Source organism: Grampus griseus, assembly GCF_964374135.1.
Source record: "Grampus griseus genome assembly, chromosome: 20".
Taxonomy (NCBI): Eukaryota; Metazoa; Chordata; class Mammalia; order Artiodactyla; family Delphinidae; genus Grampus; species Grampus griseus.
The window spans coordinates 17,324,703-17,341,822 of NC_139014.1; the positions used below are offsets into that span (position 1 = coordinate 17,324,703).

General features: G+C 52.9%; 1 protein-coding gene across 1 annotated transcript; it reads left to right on the forward strand.

The window, feature by feature from the left end:
• Nucleotides 1-16,659, forward strand: DCAKD (dephospho-CoA kinase domain containing). Its single transcript, XM_082680117.1, has 5 exons — nucleotides 1-115; nucleotides 9,088-9,280; nucleotides 9,645-9,848; nucleotides 13,120-13,207; nucleotides 16,228-16,659. Exons 2-5 carry the CDS (start codon nucleotides 9,169-9,171, stop codon nucleotides 16,517-16,519), a joined length of 696 nt encoding a protein of 231 aa, XP_082536243.1. The 5' UTR covers nucleotides 1-115; nucleotides 9,088-9,168; the 3' UTR covers nucleotides 16,520-16,659.
• Nucleotides 16,660-17,120: the final 461 nt, after the last annotated feature.

Here is a 17,120-nt window from a genome sequence, read left to right on the forward strand (position 1 = left end):
CGTCCGGTCCGCGTGCGCGCGCTCCTGAGGCCTCGTCTGCCCTCCGGGAGCCACCCAGTGAACGTCTGTGGGACTGGGCGAAACGCGGCTTCCGAGGCCGGGTCAGAGGCCCCGGGTACGTAGAGCGCCGCACGGGCAAGTGGGAGCTGCCGGGCCCGGGGAGGGGCGGGCCGGGCGGCGGCTCCCGGCGGCGGCTCCCGGGGTTGCATTGCTCTCTTGGGCGATCAGGCCACCCCGGAGAGCTGGGTCCACCCCGGAGGTATTGTGTCCTGGTGCCGGGCTCTGGGCGCACCAGTTGTGCTGCGTGGTGTAGCGTAGAGTACGCGCCTTTCTTTCAAGCCTTGGTTACAGTTTATTGAGCACATACTATTTTACCTCCATGGCTCATTGCCTTGACAGCAGCCCTACTAAGTAAGGTGATGTTTTCCCTGTTTTACAGCTGTGGAAACCAAGGAAGGTTTACAGCTAGAAGGCGGTGGAAATTGAATTCAAACTCTGGTTCAGTCCAAAGCTACTGCACTTCAGACCTTTGTGGTCAGATATAACTTTGATTTTTGAAGCCAGCGTCTGCCACTTATAGTTGTGTGATCTTGGGTACCTTTCCGACTCTGCTCATGTGAAGAATTGGAGGCATGGAGTTCCCACTTATGCATTGATGAAGAGGGCAGCCTGACCCCCTGCTTTTCTCCGCCTCCCAGCTTCGCAAACGGAGGCTTTGGCGCCTCTGGAGCTGAGTTTGTTTACGAAGATTTCAAAGATGTTTCTCTCCCAGTTATGCAGAAATTGTCACCCGAATGAACTTTGACGTTAAGTCCTAGTTTTAAAGTTGAGGAAGTGGAAGCCTTTACATATGGTTTCTTTGGGGGCCAGCTGTGCAGATTTTGCCTAAATGAATCAGATGGATTTGGCAGGGTGCAGACAGGCCTGGGGACACGATGAAATGCTAGAGATCTGGTTGATGATAGAAAGTGGACAGGCCAGTTGGAGTGGTTCTTCCTTCGAGCCCTAAATTCCCACCAGATCCTCTTCTGTCTTTCGAGCAAGGTCTGAATGTGTCCTCCTGGGTAATCTGGTTAAAGGGTTCAGAACCTCACTTAGTACCTGTGCCTTTAGGGCTGAAGGCAGGCCAGCAGTAGCAGTGAGCTTAGCTTTGTTTTGAAAACTACCCACTCTCCCATTTTTAGATTGCAAAAATTTTTCTCTGAAAGTTTCAAAGGATATGATTTTTGGTTAATTGTAAATATGGACATTTAAAAAATAAAACTGTTACATTAGGCACTTAAATCTGCAGTGATTTGATTTCCCTCATCCTTTGAAAAGAATACATGAACCAGTTTTTTTTTATATATAGGGTTTTTTTTAATATATAAATTTACTTATTTATTTATTTACTTTTGGCTGCGTTGGCTCTTCGTTGCTGCACGGGGGGCTTTCTCTAGTTGTGGCGAGAGGGGGGGTACTCTTCATTGCAGTGCGCGGGCTTCTCATCGTGGTGCGCGCACTTCAGTAGTTGTGGCTCATGGGCTCTAGAGCTCAGCCTCAGTAGTTGTGGCGCTTGGGCTCAGTAGTTGTGGCGCACGAGCTTGCTCCGCGGCATGTGGGATCTTCCCGGACCAGGGACCAGGGCTTGAACCCGTGTCCCCTGCATGGGTAGGTGGATTCTTTTTTTTTTTTAAATTAATTTATTTATTTATTTTTGGCTGTGTTAGGTCTTTGTTGCTGTGCGCGGGCTTTCTCTAGTTGTCGTGAGCCAGGGCTACTCTTCGTTGCGGTTCGTGGGCTTCTCATTGTCATGGCTTCTCTTGTTGCGGAGCACGGGCTCTAGGCGCGCAGGCTTCAGTAGTTGTGGCACGTGGGCTCAGTAGTTGTGGCTCGCAGGCTCTAGAGAGCAGGCTCAGTAGTTGTGGCACACGGGGCTTAGTTGCTCCGCGGCATGTGGGATCTTCCTGGGCCAGGGCTTGAACCTGTGTCCCTTGCATTGTCAGGCAGATTCTTAACCACTGCGCCACCAGGGAATTCCACCAATTTTTATTTAACGGTTGAAATTTTACATTGTTCCTTTTTCCTCCTTGAACTCGTATTTCCACTATATTTCCTCCACAGAATTTTTTTCTAGTAAAATCGATTTTATGCTCGAAGTCTTTGGTTTGTTGTCCTACTTCTCTGCAACAAAAATACGTACAAAAATTAAAACACTTGAAAATTGTATTGTCATAATATTAAACATTTTCTTTTGGATTGAGTTCAAAAATTGTAAAATACCCAATTGACCACAACAACTAGTTTTGATCATTGTTAAACATAAGTTTTATTTAAAATGCTTCTCTTAATAAGCCAAATGGAACTTTTTAAAAAATTCATATACGTATCCATGTATATTTGCTAGAAAGAGCAGAGCTTTTTTTTCTCTCATGCCCGTAAGCATTGAAAAAGTTGGTTCTTGTAAATAAATACAGAGGAGTTGAAGACATTTCGTTGTGGCAGTAATACTCAACTCTTTGAACATCTTTTGAGTTATGGGCCAAAAAATCACCGTGATGTCAATTACTAATGACTTGTCAGCTGACAGTTCTTTTAGGTCCTCCTTTAACTTTACTGAAGGCAAAGGTTTAGAAAGCACCGGACTCAGCAGGAGAATTTGTTACGTGGTCACTATAAACAATCACATTCTTGGCATGAATACTTATATTTTGAATTACCCCTTTGGGGTGCCAGGGGTATTTTGCACCGTGGAACAATGCACCTTAGTAAAATTTGGCATGGGTGGGTAGTTACACCTTTCTGGGAACCTGGGAAAAGATAGCCCGCAGCATGTTCCAAGTGTGATCTGTTCTCATAGGGAGACACTTGGCAAACTGAGTTGAAATTTATTCCTCTTAAACCATGTTTTTGTGTCCCTTGGAAAATCTTCGTGCCTCCTCCAGTACGAAGACCACTTGGAACTACGGTGGGCAAATACCTAACTTCTTTTACCTTCCATTTCCTCACCTTTAGAATGGGAATAAGTAAGAACTGACTTCTTTGGGTCATGGTGCTGATCAGATGGGATCCACGACGTCCAGGCACACAGGGAGCAGCTCAGACGGTGGATGGCAGCTCTTACACTCCAGTCCCTGCCTGCTGGGACACTCAGCTTCCTAGGCACTCCTTGCCTCGGTTTCCTCATTTGTGAGCCCAAGATATCTCAGCCCAGGAATGTGAGGGTGGGAAGTGATGTGGAAGAGGTTTTGTGATGGTCACAGTACGTTTTCTGGAACAGACATGTTCTTATTTTAAAATAGTTACTGTTGAGTTCCTGCTGACCCAAGAGCTGGACATTTTGCTGTGAGCTTTAGGTACAGTATTCAGCCGATATTGTCTGAGGCCCTGCTGCTCGTCGGGCCCTGTTTTAAGCACCTTGAATTCAATAGTGCTCAGATTCTAGGGAGAGAGGAAGATTACAATAAATAATCACATAGACATAATATTTGAGGGGTGATAAGTGCAGTGAAGAAAAGTGAAACACGAGGGAAACGGCGCTATTTTACATGTTCAGGGCAGTCTCTGATAGGGTGACAACTGAGCGGAGAAGGGGGTGAGCCGTGAGACCCTTGGGGGAAAGGACCTTGTGTGTGGAGGGAACAGCGTGTCCACAGGCCCGAGGTGGGAGTGCTCAGCACGGTCAAGGAGCAGCAAGGCAGTCAGGGTGGCTGGAGGGTCTCATTCAAGGGGGGGAGTGGTGGGTGCCTGGAGAGAATGGAGCTGTGTCTGTCAGGAGGCCCCTACGGGACTCTAAGGACTGGGCTTGAAGTGAGACGGGGACCTTGGAGGGTTTTGGCAGAGGGATGACACTATCCAACCACACTAGCTGCTGTTATGACGAACAGACTGTCGGGGAGCAAAGGTGGCAGCAGATCACTGGGAGGCTGCTGCAGTAATCCAGGAGCAAGACGGTGGGTGGGGTTGGCGGGGCTGTGGGGGGGTGGCGGGCGTGTCTGTCTAGGTGGTGAAGCTGGAAGGTAGAGCTGGCAGGGGGCGCGGGTAAGTTGGATGAAGATTGTGAGAGAGGAGCCAGGAGGGTGCCGAGGGTTTTGGCCTGAGCAGCTGAAAGGACGGAGGTGCCCTTCAGGGAAAGGGAGTAGACAGCAGTCACCGACGTGTCACACGTTGAGTTGGGGAAGATGAGGTGATGGGGGCATATGGTACCTCATTCAGTCCTGACGAAACCCCCGTGAGTAGTCATTATTAATCCCGTTTTATATGCAAGGAAATAGAAGCCCACAGCTCTGAAGTAAATTGCCCTAGGCCACGTGGCTGCGTTCACAGACCCTGAGATTTGGCATTCCCCGTGATCCTTTTTTCTGCATCAACACCAGTGTTGTAGTCCAGTCCAAACGACCTCCCTGTCCACCCATGAAAGCTCCCTGGAGTGATGGTGTGTGCCTGGAGAGGGCTGTAGAAGAAAGACCTGCTCCCTCCCTCCCTCCCTCCCTCCCTTCCCTTGGTGTTGGTGAGGGCCGAGGGAGAGGGAGGCTGACCGCCAGCACCTGCTCTGGGGCCTCCCTCCAGGTCATTGGCAGCCTGGAGAAGGAGGTGGTGACTTAATAGGCCCAGAAGATGAAGAGAAGAGAACTTGGACCCAGGTTTGAACAGCAGCCTCTCACCGATAATGAAAGATCAGGAGCCAGGAAACTGTAGATAAAAATAGCACTTATCAGTTAATTGGAAAACAATATATTTTTGCAACCACTGCTTCCACAAGAAAATAATTGGGTCCCAAGGCAGGGAACAACTCGTTTTCATGAATGATTATATTGATCATTGGAGCAACGTGGATACATCCCCTTTGGAAAGCAATTCAGAGGAGAAGCGTGTGGCTGGTCAGACATGCCCAGGGTGAAATCCTGAGAGGCTGCAGAAGGAGGAGGAAAGAGGCTGGAAGTTCATGAGGGAGCGGGCCCTGGCTGGGCAGGCCGGTGTGGGGCTGTTGACTGGGAGATGCAAAACAAGGGAACTCGCCTCCAACCCAAGTCCCGAGCTCTCCCGAGGGAGGAAAGAAAGTGTGTCCATTCACATATCAGTTCCTTATTCTTTTTTGTTAAAAAACCCACATTATTTATTTATTTATTTATTTATTTTTGGCTGCATCGGGTCTTAGTTGCAGCACGCAGGCTTCTCTCTAGTTGTGGCGTGCCATGTGGGATCTTAGTTCCCTGACCAGGGATCAAACCCACATCCCCTGCACTGGAAGGCAGATTCTTAATCACTGGAGCACCAGGGAAGTCCCTCAGTTCCTTATTCTGCTTGAACCCATTGGGTGTTTTGTTCGTTTGTACTTTTCTCCTGGAGGGATTTACTGGCAGTGAGCAGCATGTTCTTATGGAAAGAGGAGCAGGCTGGGAACCTCCCCTTTGCCACTGAGGGGAGAATGTGACCCCCAAGTATTTCCCATTCCCTTTCCTGCTTCTGGAGTCATTCAGTCATTCATTCTACGCATAGTTATCGAACACTGTCAGAACAAGAAGGGAACATTGGTTGAGGGTTCCTTGTGTGCTAAGTACTGTTCTAAGTGCTTTGCACGTATTAACACATTTACTCTTCATGGCAACCCAGAGTAGGTGTCCTTAGCTCCATTTTACAGGTGAAGAAACTAAGTCAAAGAAAGCTTAAATAACGTGACCAATATCACTCACCTGGTGAGCGACTGACAGTCACTAGACACCGGGCTAGATGCTAGAGACAGAAGGGTCCAAACTAGACACAGCTTGTGACCTTGTGGAGCTTATTTTATCTAACACGTAGTCACACAAAAGTACAAAGCACAGTGGGCACAAGGGAAGGAGAGGAAATGAAGTGGTGAGAGATGTCAGAGGCCTGATTTGGGTTTGGGGGGTGGACGAGGCTGCACCGAGAGAGGTGGCCTGCTTCCTCGCTGCTTTCAGGTCCTCACTCAGAGTGACTGCTTTGGTCCCTCGTTTAAAACAATGACCCCCGTCACTCTTGATGCCCTCCCCCACTCAGCACCGCCACACTTATCGTGAGCTTTTTGATGGTTTTTGAGCCAGATCAAGAAGAGGATATCAAAGGTGGTCACTCTTCTGGTAGGTGCCTGCAGAGGAGCTACGGGACAGGTCTGCGTGGATCTGGGTGCCTGACTTTGAGGCAGCTGGGAACCTAAACCTTCGTTACCTCCTTGCTGAGCCTTAAGGGGACAGTGGGCTCTCGGTCAGTGCGCCTCTTGGGCAGACCCATCCCCCACCCTCCCCAGGCCCAGGGTGAGTACCACGTGATCGCTCTCGCTCACCTGTCAGTGCTCTGTTATTGGTTGGTTCCATTTGTTACTGTCTGTCTCTCAGAATTTTCCTGTGGGGCAAGACCTGTGTTTTCCTTTGGTTGCTGCAAAGCCCAGAGGAACTCGTTCAGCGGTTCATGAAGGAGTGAGCTATGGAGGGGCTTGTCAAATGGGAACAGCTGTTATTTGTCCAGCCCCTTTAAGCCAGGGGCCCACAGCTTCCCTGGGCATGTGCTCCTCCATCCCCTCGGCCTTCCTGGCAGAGGCCAAGCAGCTGTTCGTCTGTTTCTACAGATGGTCATCCAGGGCCCCAAGAAGGGAAGCTCTTCACTGGGTTACCCAAGGAGGCTGGGGCAGAATTGAGCCTGGAATTTATCTCTGTGCCCTGGTGGTTGTCCATAAGATCCGGCCCCCTATTCTGCAGAGGGAAAACACCAGTGTGATCATCAAGAAATAATTTTTCTTTGGCCCCAAATTGATTTGCCTACAGACGGATGTGCCATCCTTATTTTGTCTTAATCTAAATGTAAATTAAGTTTCCATTCCCGGGGTACATTAAGGCAGGGGTCTAGACTTGGAGTTAGGAGCCCTGAATTCCATCCAGGCTCTGCTTTTAGTTGTGGTCCTGGGCAAGTCCCTTCTTCTCTGGTCCTCAGTCTTTACCATCGTAAACAAAGAGTCCATCCCAAGCCCTGTTGCACAGCAGAACTGCCTGGGTACCTCCAGCCCCCAACACCAAGATCTGACTCAGTAGGTCTCGAGGCGGATCCTGGTCCTGTGTACAGGAAGGAGGTGAGGTCTGTTCGGCCACATGGTCTTACAGGCCCCCTTACCCAACTCGGCAAACCTGGGTGACCAGGTGACAGTGGCTTGCTTTCATCGATGAGGGGTCAGGGCCTTGTGGAGAACCAGCCCTTGCCCCTTCCCTCAGCTGCGGCCTGTTTTCAAGATGGGTCTTCCGCAGAAGAGGACCCAGTGCTTTAGGGACAACAGGACAGAGTTTGGATTTAAAACGCTGGTGCTAAATATCCCATTTCAAAACTTCACCAAAAATAAATAAATAAGGAATTCCCTGGTGGTCCAGTGGATAAGACTCCACGATCTCACTGCTGAGGGCCTAGGTTCAATCCCTGGTCAGGGAACTAAGATCCCACAAGTCGTGCGGCCCAGCCAAAAAAAATTTTTTTAATTTTTTAATTAAAAAAAGTTTAAAAAGCTTCAGCTGAGTGGATGAATTTTTTTTTTCCCCCGCAAGTGAACCCTGTCCTTAATTCCTCTTATGTAAGCTGGAGGGAGACCTACCTGGGGGCAACTCCAGTCTCAGAGAGATTGTAGAGAAATGCCTTGTAAACGGTTTAATAATTTAGTTAGATCTCTCCATGTGGATGATGATTCTGGTGGATATTTTCCTCTCTCCTCGCTGGCTTCCCTGGGTGAGAATGAGCGCGGGCAGATTTAAACATCTAGGTTGGTCCCCTGCTGCCCCAAGCCACCCACCCACTCAGCCCACACCCGAGCGGCTGCCTCCCCCTGTCGTTTAGTGTGTCCTCAGGGGAAGCAGACTCATTTCAGTATAAGCTCAAGCAAACTGTAATTAGGACAGTAAATCTGCTGTTTAACCAAAAAAAAAAAAGTCCTAGGACAGGTTTCAGGGTCCTGGACATCCTTCCTTTGATGCTGAAGGAAGGATGGGAGAGACCTGGCCTTTGATTTAATTTCTCCCAGTTTGGGAACAGAGTCCAGGACATGGTAACCATGTTTACTGAAAATGCAACACGGCTTAAAATCTACTGTGAGATCGTCTGAGGCTGCAGGAATGGGGACCTGACTTCATGAAAGTCTTTTTTTTCTTTCCATGCCTTGCAGTATGACTGACTCAGAGCATCCGTCCTGCACCAGCACCCTCACCTCCTTTCCAGGGCATTTACCACGTCAGTGGCAGTGCACCAAGGGCTGTAGATGTGTTTTCTCGGTCAGTCTGCACAACAGCCTTAGGAGGCAGGTTCTGTCATCTGCATTTTACCCCCATTTTATGGATGAAGAAAACTGAGGTTGAGAGAGGCAAGTGACTTGCCCCGGGTTGCACAGCATGCAGGTGGAGCAACTGGATTTGAAGGGTCTGTGCTCCTAGCCTCTGTGCTGTACTGCAACTGCTCAGTCTGAGAACCGCAGATCACCACGCCAGGCTGAAGGCTACCTCCCCACCAAGCCTGTTTTCCTTCCCTCGTTCCTTCTTGGCATGATCCACACTTCTCTAAACCTCAGGCTTAGTGGCCACTCAGCCACTGCCTCTCGCTGAGCTCCCCACCTGGGCTGCTTCTTAGATGAGAAGGAGGGATTATTACTCTCAGTGTACACCAGTCACCAGGCCTCCCGGTGCCGGTGCTAGGGTGTGGCAGGCAGGCCATTTCCTCCCCGTGAGCCTCAGTGTCCCAGACTAGAAAGCGGAGGCTGGGGCCATCTGGAGAGCGCCTTGGGTTCACCCCAGAGGGACAGGTGTCCCTTTCCTATGGGAGCTTGCCTGCAGTGGGGTACGGCAGCCTCCAGAAAGCTCTCTTTGCTTAATAGCACCCGACCTTGCTCTGCCTGCTCAGCGTTTTGATTGCTAAATTTATAGTGTTAGTTTGCCTTCTTCATGAGTGTCTTTAAAAGCACCGGAGGCCTCTCCTGAAAGAGTTTTCTGTCTCGGGTGGACCCTGAGCCTCCCGAGCTCAGGGGAGGCTCTGCCTGGCCAGCTGTGTCTTGCTCCCCCGCCTTTGCCTTGCTGTCCCCCAGCCATTTGGCTCCACACTGACTAGGCCTGCTCTGTGCCACAGGCAGGTCCTTCCAGCTTTCCTGTGCGGGACCATCTCAACCGGGGAGCTTGGCCTCCGGTGACCTCCCTCTTTCCTAGGAAGATGTTCCTGGTGGGCCTGACAGGGGGCATTGCCTCAGGCAAGAGCTCGGTGATCCAGGTGTTCCAGCAGCTGGGTTGTGCGGTGATTGATGTGGACGTCATTGCCCGGCATGGTGAGTTGGGGGGGCGGGTTGTACACAGCAGATGCCCTGGGCTCCCTTCCTTCCATGAGGCCTCACCTTTTTATAAGGCTCTTCAAGCCCTCAGAGGAGGGGGGGGGCCTTCCCATCAGCCCTGGTCTCCTGCCCCCTACTGCCCCACTCCCACTCTTCCCTCCAGCTCCCCTCACCCTATGACCAACACCAGGGATTCTGTGCACTCTGCTCTCCTCTCTGCTTTCCCTCCCCTCATCTTGTTTTTGCTGCAACTGAAAGAAGAACCCCTGGGTTCCGCCATCATTTTGCCTCTGGTTGCTCAGAGTCCCCTGGCTGGGCTGGAGGCTCCAGCGAGTGACCCAGCCTCCTCTTCATGCCACAGTCGTCCAGCCAGGGTACCCTGCCCACCGGCGTATCGTGGAGGCCTTCGGCACTGAGGTCTTGCTGGAGAATGGCGACATCGATCGAAAGGTCCTGGGGGACCTGATCTTTAACCAGCCCGACCGGCGGCACCTGCTCAACTCCATCACCCACCCCGAGATCTGCAAGGAAATGATGAAGGAGACCTTCAAGTTCTTCCTCCGGGGTAAGACCCGGGGCCTGGGACGGGGTGGGGCCCAGGCCTTTCTCCCCTGCAGAAAGGTTGGCGGGGGTGGGGGTGGGAGCGGGGGGAGGAGCTGGTTATCATCCAGGCTGTTGAGTTCACTCTGCTCGTTGGCGTCCTCCGTGCAGCCCTGTACCAGCCCCAGAGAGAAGTGATGTCCCTCAGCTCTTAAGGGGGCTGACAGTTTAATGAGAAGAGACACTTGAGGCTTTTGAGCCATGAACCCCAGGAAGCTGATTTTTCTAATAGGGTGGGAGTCATAGTAGCTGGCGAATAATGGAGTCATAAGACCTGAGTTTAAGTCCTGGCCCTCACGGTTTCCAGCGGTGTGACTGTGGAGTGCACCCCCGCCCCCGCGCCTGTTTCCTCCTCTGCATAGTAAGGCTAATAATGCCAACCCGGGCAAGTTCTTAGGGAGACTAAAAGTCTACGCTGTGACTGTCAAACACCACGACAATGTAAACCGTAGTCAGTCAGCTTTGGTGCTGGTTGAGCCGCCTGGGAAAGTAAGTTTGCAGAGTGTAAGGTGGGGAGGCTCCGGGATGGCCAGGGCCGGCGGGGGTGGGTTCTAAGTGGAGGATGATCCTTGGGGGCTGGGCCTCAGTGGAGAGAGCTAGCCTGGCGTGCTCAGGGATGGCCAAGTGATGCAACAGGACTGAAGGAAGGGGAGAGTGTTTGAAAAGCAGGGGTCTGTGGCAGCCTTTCCCAAGCCGTACGCTACAGTCCAAGCACGGTTCTTCAGGATGGCGTTGGGCAGGGGTGACCTGATCTTTACTGTCCAGGATGGGGTCAGTCCCCAGGAGAAGGGGGAGAGCTGAGAGCAATGGTTTAGGATCAGGCGAGAGGCTGGCCCAGGGCCCCTACAGAGCGGCCTGTCAGCCGCTGGGCCCTGGAGCCTCCAGCCCAGGCTCCGGGTTGAAGGCCTGGCTGATTGTCTCCCGTCAGTCACGAGGCTGAGACTTTGCTTCCTGGAGGGTATGGGGGAGGCATCTTGCTTTTCTTCGGGCTTTTGCACTGTGATCATGGCCAAATTCTCCCATGCGTCAAGTTCTCATGTACAGAGTGGGGACCCTCTCCCCACTGCTGTCCCCTCTGGCCAGTACCTCCCTCCAGAAGGAAAGGGATGACTTGACAGACATCCTTCATGTTGACCCTCCCTTCCCCGCCCCCCAGCTCTGGCCAGGCAGGAGCTGGCTCCCAGCATCCTCCCTGCTGGACCAGCTTTTGCTCCCCATCTCAGTACCTTGCCACAGGCCTCCTCCCTCCTCCCTCAAGGGCAGTCTCAGGACTCTTGCTACCTTTGTCCTGCCTCTTGTATCTGTGCCAAGACCCCTCCCGTGACTGCCCACCCCCGCCGGGAGCGAGACCTTCTGCCTTTCATTCCTGCCCTTTCGCGTTCGCTCCCAGGCCAGGCGCGAGTACATCTATCTGCAGGGCTTTGAGGCAGCAGTGGCTCTCCCCTTCTGAAATTAAGCATCGGATAATGTCACCCGCTCCAAAGTTCTCCCGCTGTGTCATCCACCCAACTTCCCCTCTCCCCAGCCACCACCACTTAAATAAAAGCCAGAAAGCTCTTTTCAGCTCGATAAGGTGAAAAATGGGGACGACAGCTGTGGCTTCCACAGTCCCAGTTTTCCCCTGATGAGTATAACAAATACAACTGTCAGAGTTGGTATAATCAAACGTCAGATAAGATCACCAGCTGTTGGGAGGTCTCCGCGTAGGCAGACGGATGTCTTAATAGAGTCAGGGTGGTTTGCAGAGCTTATCAAGCAGGAGGGATGTGACAGCTGAATAGCCCTTTGCCAGCGAAGCATAGAGCTGTCTGCGAGCTCCCGAGAGGGGCCGAGGAGAAAGGACAGTGCAGGGAGAGGAAGGGACGGGAGTGGAGCAGAAAAGGGAGGTAAGAGGCCCAGTGAGGACCTGGTCTCGGCCCCTGTTCTGGGCTGGACAGGAGTTGGGGAGCCAGCACTGCCAGCCTCCTTCCTCCAGGGAGCTGTAGTAATAACAGCCAGCCATCATCTGTGGAGCAGTGAGTGAGGGTCTGGGTGAGGGGCTGCTGAGGGGTTTACAGGCATTTGCTCATGTAATCCTTACCGTCTTCCTGTGAAGCGGGCCATCTGTTCACTCATTCACACAGGTGAGGTTTGGTAAGGGGCCCAAAGGGAGACAGTGGTGGCGACAAACCAAGGCGTGTCATCTGAGCCCATCTCATGACACACACACACACACACACACACACACACACACACACACACACACACACACACACACACACACACACACACACACACACACACACGCTTCTCACTGCTCCTGGATCCCTGCCAGCTCTTCCACACTTACACAGCGGTCACTTGCCTAAAGAGAACTAGGAGCCCCAGGTGTTCCTGGGCGAGTAGCCCAGGGACATGCCCGCACACAGTGGGTGAGGTTGCACCCACTTGGCCGGCCTTGGCTTGCAGTGGGAGGGCTAGTCGGTGCCTTTTACCCCACGGGAGTTACTTCTGTAGTATGAGTCATAACCGCTCCCACCCCCCAGAGTCGTACCTGTAATCCTTGGCTGGAGGCGGCCTCTGACGCCGAGAAGCAGCCTCTTTCCCTCTGGGGCTGCTGCGGCCACCACCCCATGGGAGTTTCTCGTGGAGAGTTGGCAGAGAGCGCCGTGCAGGACCTGGCTCCTGGTGGAGAACCTATCATTTTTTTTTCTCTTTTTTTGAGGAAAAGTGGGTGAAGTAGGGCAGAATAGGCCCACTTATTCCTGGAAACTCTCTCCAGTCTCCTACAGCTCTGGCTGTGTCATCTCCCTGTTCAGAAATAACAACTCTTTGGGTTGAAGATCAAGTGAACTCAGCCCTTTGTGACTGCCCCGACCACCTTGTCAGCTTCGCCTCACTCTGCTCGAGGCCTCCACTTCCGCCAGAGCTCTTCCCCTTCCCGGAACCCTCACCTCCACCTGCTCAGTTTCAAGTATCAGAAGTCCTACCCGCTTTTCAAGGCCAATACAGATGCCATCCCTTCTGTAAGGTCTTCTTGGATCATCCACCCCAAAATGACTTTCTGCAGCTTTGTGTTCTGAATGGCGTTGGAACTGGCTAGCATTCGGGTTATGCCTCTCCTCGGAAGGTCTCCCCCTCTGCCGGGCAGCTCCTGATGGTAGGGGGCGGTGGCTTGGACTCTGTTCCCACACTGAGCACATAGTCCTGTGTGTGCTTGCAGAATTGAACTTGTGGGTTTCCTGGCCTCCCCCCAGGATACCGCTACGTGATTCTGGATATCCCCCTGCTGTTTGAGACCAAGAAGCTGCTCAAGTACATGAAGCACACGGTGGTGGTATACTGGTGAGTGTGTGGCACGGCCTGGCCTGACCGAGGCTGGAAAGGAGGACCCCTGGGGGAAGGCGTGTACCTGCAAAATGGCCCCCTGCATTTTGCCCTTTCCCCACAGGGTGGCCAGGAGGCCCAGAGGTTTGGGGGAGCAGGGCCCAGAGCCTGTAGAAACTGACCTCTGTGCCTGACCCAGATGTGCCTGGGAGTAGATGTGGGGGAGTGATGGTCCCCAGGTCTCTCTAGTGCTTGGGAAGGGCTCCCCCTGCTGGCTCTTGGAGGCACTTCAGCCCAGATGCCGGGCCCTCCCCTGGGCGACCGTGTTCTTATTCATTGGTTCCCTTTTCCCTCCTGCAGCACTTCTCAACTTTCCAAACATTTATTACTTCCCTCAGTTTACCTCTCAACATAAGGTAGTCAGGACAGGAGTTGATATTTCTGAGTTATAGAAAACTCAAGGCAGGGAGTTACAGAATTTGTCCAGGGTCACCCATCGGCAAAATCTATGAAAAGAAAGTTGCCGAGAAGGAGTTGTCAGAACCCAGCTAAGGAAGGAGCTTTGTTCATGTCCCCCAGGACATGAAGCAAACCAGAATCCAGGTTTGGCAAACAGAGGAGGATCAAGCTGTCAGAGAAAATGAGTCGTAGTCCCAGCGGAGTGAGAGTGCAGATGAGGCTTCAGGGTGTGTCTGCCTTCCAGAAACTTCCTGGATGCCACCCATAAGTACAGCAGACACAGAGGTGGACACTTGGCTCTGCAGGTACTTTGGGCACAGGGTTGCTCTCAAGAGACTAATGGTGGGGGAGTCTCCGAGCACACTGGAGGCGGGGCCTGGAGCGCTCAGTGCCCTAAGCATCACCCTGCCCTCTGCCCCAGCGCCCCGCTGTGGGTTGGCATTTAAAGGCAGCCTGAATCTGCTGAGCCTGGTGCAGGGACTCAGGCATCCTCTTCGCTCCCCCACTGGCCCGTGTCTCGCCCTGTAATCCTGCAGCCTCTCTGGGTTCTTTGTTCTCTGTTTGTGAAGTACTGTCAACTGAGGCCAAGCCAACTCCAGGAGGACAGAGTTCTCTTTGCCTTGGAATTTTAATACAATTGAAACTTTGTACCAAGGGATTCAAAAAAAAAAGTCTTATTAGAGTGTAGGTGAGTAAACAAGACGGGCTGGTTGCGTCTGCAGTCACCAGGTGACTCCACGCTTTCCCTGCCACCTTCCTCATCCTATGCTTTCCTTTTGCTAAGAGCAGAGATAGCTGTGGCTCCTGGCACATAATTGCAGCTTTGTAGATTCTGCCTGCTCCCCAGGAGATCCTCCAGCCCCACTCACCAGCCAGAGCAGCCTTTCCCAGGGTCTCGGGTACCATACATGCCCCACTTTTACCACATGTGGTTGTATGGCTCTTGAGAGATGCCCAAGAGATGAATGAGTGATTATTTGCTTTTCATAAAAGGGATCCACGCTTTACAAAAATAAGGACCCCCTCATGGACTCCTTTAATTGGCATTTGAAATAATATGGGCGTTTACCAAAGTGTGATTATACCAAAATGTGATTATTCACTTTTTCAAGGAGCTTGCCAATTGTGGGATAAATGTTTGGGCAAAAGTTCCCTTACCACAAACAACGTCAGTCTTTTAACCATCTGGGACTATCCCTGAGCTCCAGGAAGGGCTGTCAGAGAGTTCTGCCTTCACACCCCAGGAGGCCCCCGGTCACGGCCTCACCGTCTGAAGGGTGTGCGCTCACTGGTGGCCCCAGGCCATCTCCATTCTCTCACCCAGACCTTCCCAGCCACAGATCTGCAGTGTCCCTGACTAGGGTTGGCTATAGTCCTTGTTCTTAGCCAGGCAGGGATTGGCCCCATGACCTTGACAGTATGCTGTCCTCCTAACAAAGGAAATAATCAGCAGTCCTACCTACTTTCCAAGGCTAGTGCAAATGCCATCCTTCTGCAGGGTCTTCCCTGATCAGTCAGCCAGAAATGACTTCCTGCCACGTTCAGTTCTGAATGGCGTTGGGATTGGCTAGTGTTCAGTTATGTCTGTCCTTGGAAAGCCTGTCTTCACATCCCAGGAGGCCCTTGGGTCTAGGCCACAAGTAGGAGGGGACTGAACTGTAGTCATCAAATCCTCCCATCTTATAACTGGGAAAATTCAGGCCTAGTGGCAAAGCAGAGAGACCCCAGATGGCAGAAACCAGCTGCTGCGGCCCTTTCCCGCCTTGTTCCTATTGAGGGCTTAGGCATTCACAGAGATGACCCCATTCCAGAGGACAGCTGGGCAGTTCCTGTGTAGCCAAAAGCAGGACAGGGCGTCTGCCGAGGAAGGACCCAGGCGGTAACATCAGAGCGCGCGCGAGGCATCCTTTGTATTTCCTGTGGCGTTGGGAGACTGGGCGTTGCCTGGCTTACTGTGCAGTGCTCAGTCCTGTCCCAAGGACCGAGGGGACCCAGTTCTCAAGTCCTTGCTCCTCTTGGGCTCTGTGCATCCCACTTCATCGGTGGCATCAAGCCCAGTGGCCACCGTCTCAGCCCAGTCCTTTTGCTCTGAATGTGCAGGACTAGGTGTGGGGAGACAAGGAGAGGGCTCTTTGTGGTGGACCGGGAAGCTGCTTTTGATGCCGCAGGGCCAGGCCCCCAGGGGAGCTGAAGGAAGTGCTTAGTTTGCAGACACAGGTCTTTCAGTAAAGTTCATCCATCCAGGGATGCAGGATGTAGCCGATTCCAGGCGATCAAATCCTCCCATCTTAAAACTGGGAGTCTCGGGCCTGGTGGCAGGAAACAGCAGCTGCCCCTTTTCCCTCCACATTCACACTAAGGGGCTCAGGTAGCCCACAGTGCTACTAGGGTGCTCACAAAGAGTGGGGTGTGGTGGGGGGAGGGGCTCAGGTAGCCCACAGTGCTACCAGGGTGCTCACAAAGAGTGGGGTGTGGTGGGGGAGCCCAGGAGCTTCCAGGGCTGTCCACCCCCGTCACGCACCATTGGGAGGGAGGCCGGGACCTGGGATGTCTGAGCAGCCCTTCTGCCCGGTCCCTAGTGACCGAGACACGCAGCTGGCCCGGCTGATGCAGCGGAACAACCTGAACCGTGATGACGCAGAGGCCCGGATCAAGGCCCAGCTGCCCCTGAAGGACAAGGCCCGCATGGCCCGCCACGTTCTAGACAACTCGGGCGAGTGGGGCGTCACCAAACGCCAGGTGGTCCTCCTGCACGCCGAGCTGGAGCGCTCCCTGGAGTACCTGCCACTGCGGCTCGGGGTCCTCACGGGGCTGGCCGGCATCGCCAGTCTCCTCTACCTGCTCACCCACTACCTCCTGCCTTCCCCCTAGCGGGACCCTGCAAGGCAGGAATTCCTGGGTCTCCATCTCCTCAGAGGCTGAAACCAGGTAATGAATGCATCCGGTTTCCTCCCAACCCCTCAGCACACACACTCTGGATCTGGGCTGGAGCCCTGCACTGGGCCGACCCTTCCTCGGAGCACATCCTGTCCAAGGCAGAGAAGCAGCCCTCTGTCAGCAGATGCTCCTTCCCACCTCCCCCAGCGCCCCTCCCTCTGGAACAGTGACCATCACGGGCTGTGGAAGCAACAGTGGTAGACTCTTGTAACTTTCTTGTGGGCGGGGGTGAGGAGCACCTGCAGTGGCTGTCACCAGTGTTTAAAGCTGGGAGGGTCCCTGGGCTTGAACCCTTTCCTAGCACGTGCCCCGTCACGGCCAAAACCCCCTGTGTGGACCATGGAAAATCAGTTTAAACCAAGGGCTGCCTTCAAGCAGGATTCCCCTGTAGATTGAAGCCCTTGGCCCTTGGCCAGGAGGCAGTAACAATCCCCTTGTCGTGATGCTGTAGTGAGGCAGAGGCCAGGCCTCTTCTGGGATGACCCACTGTCCCACCGTGGCATTTCCCTAGCACTCTCCGCACCCTGCTCCCCGC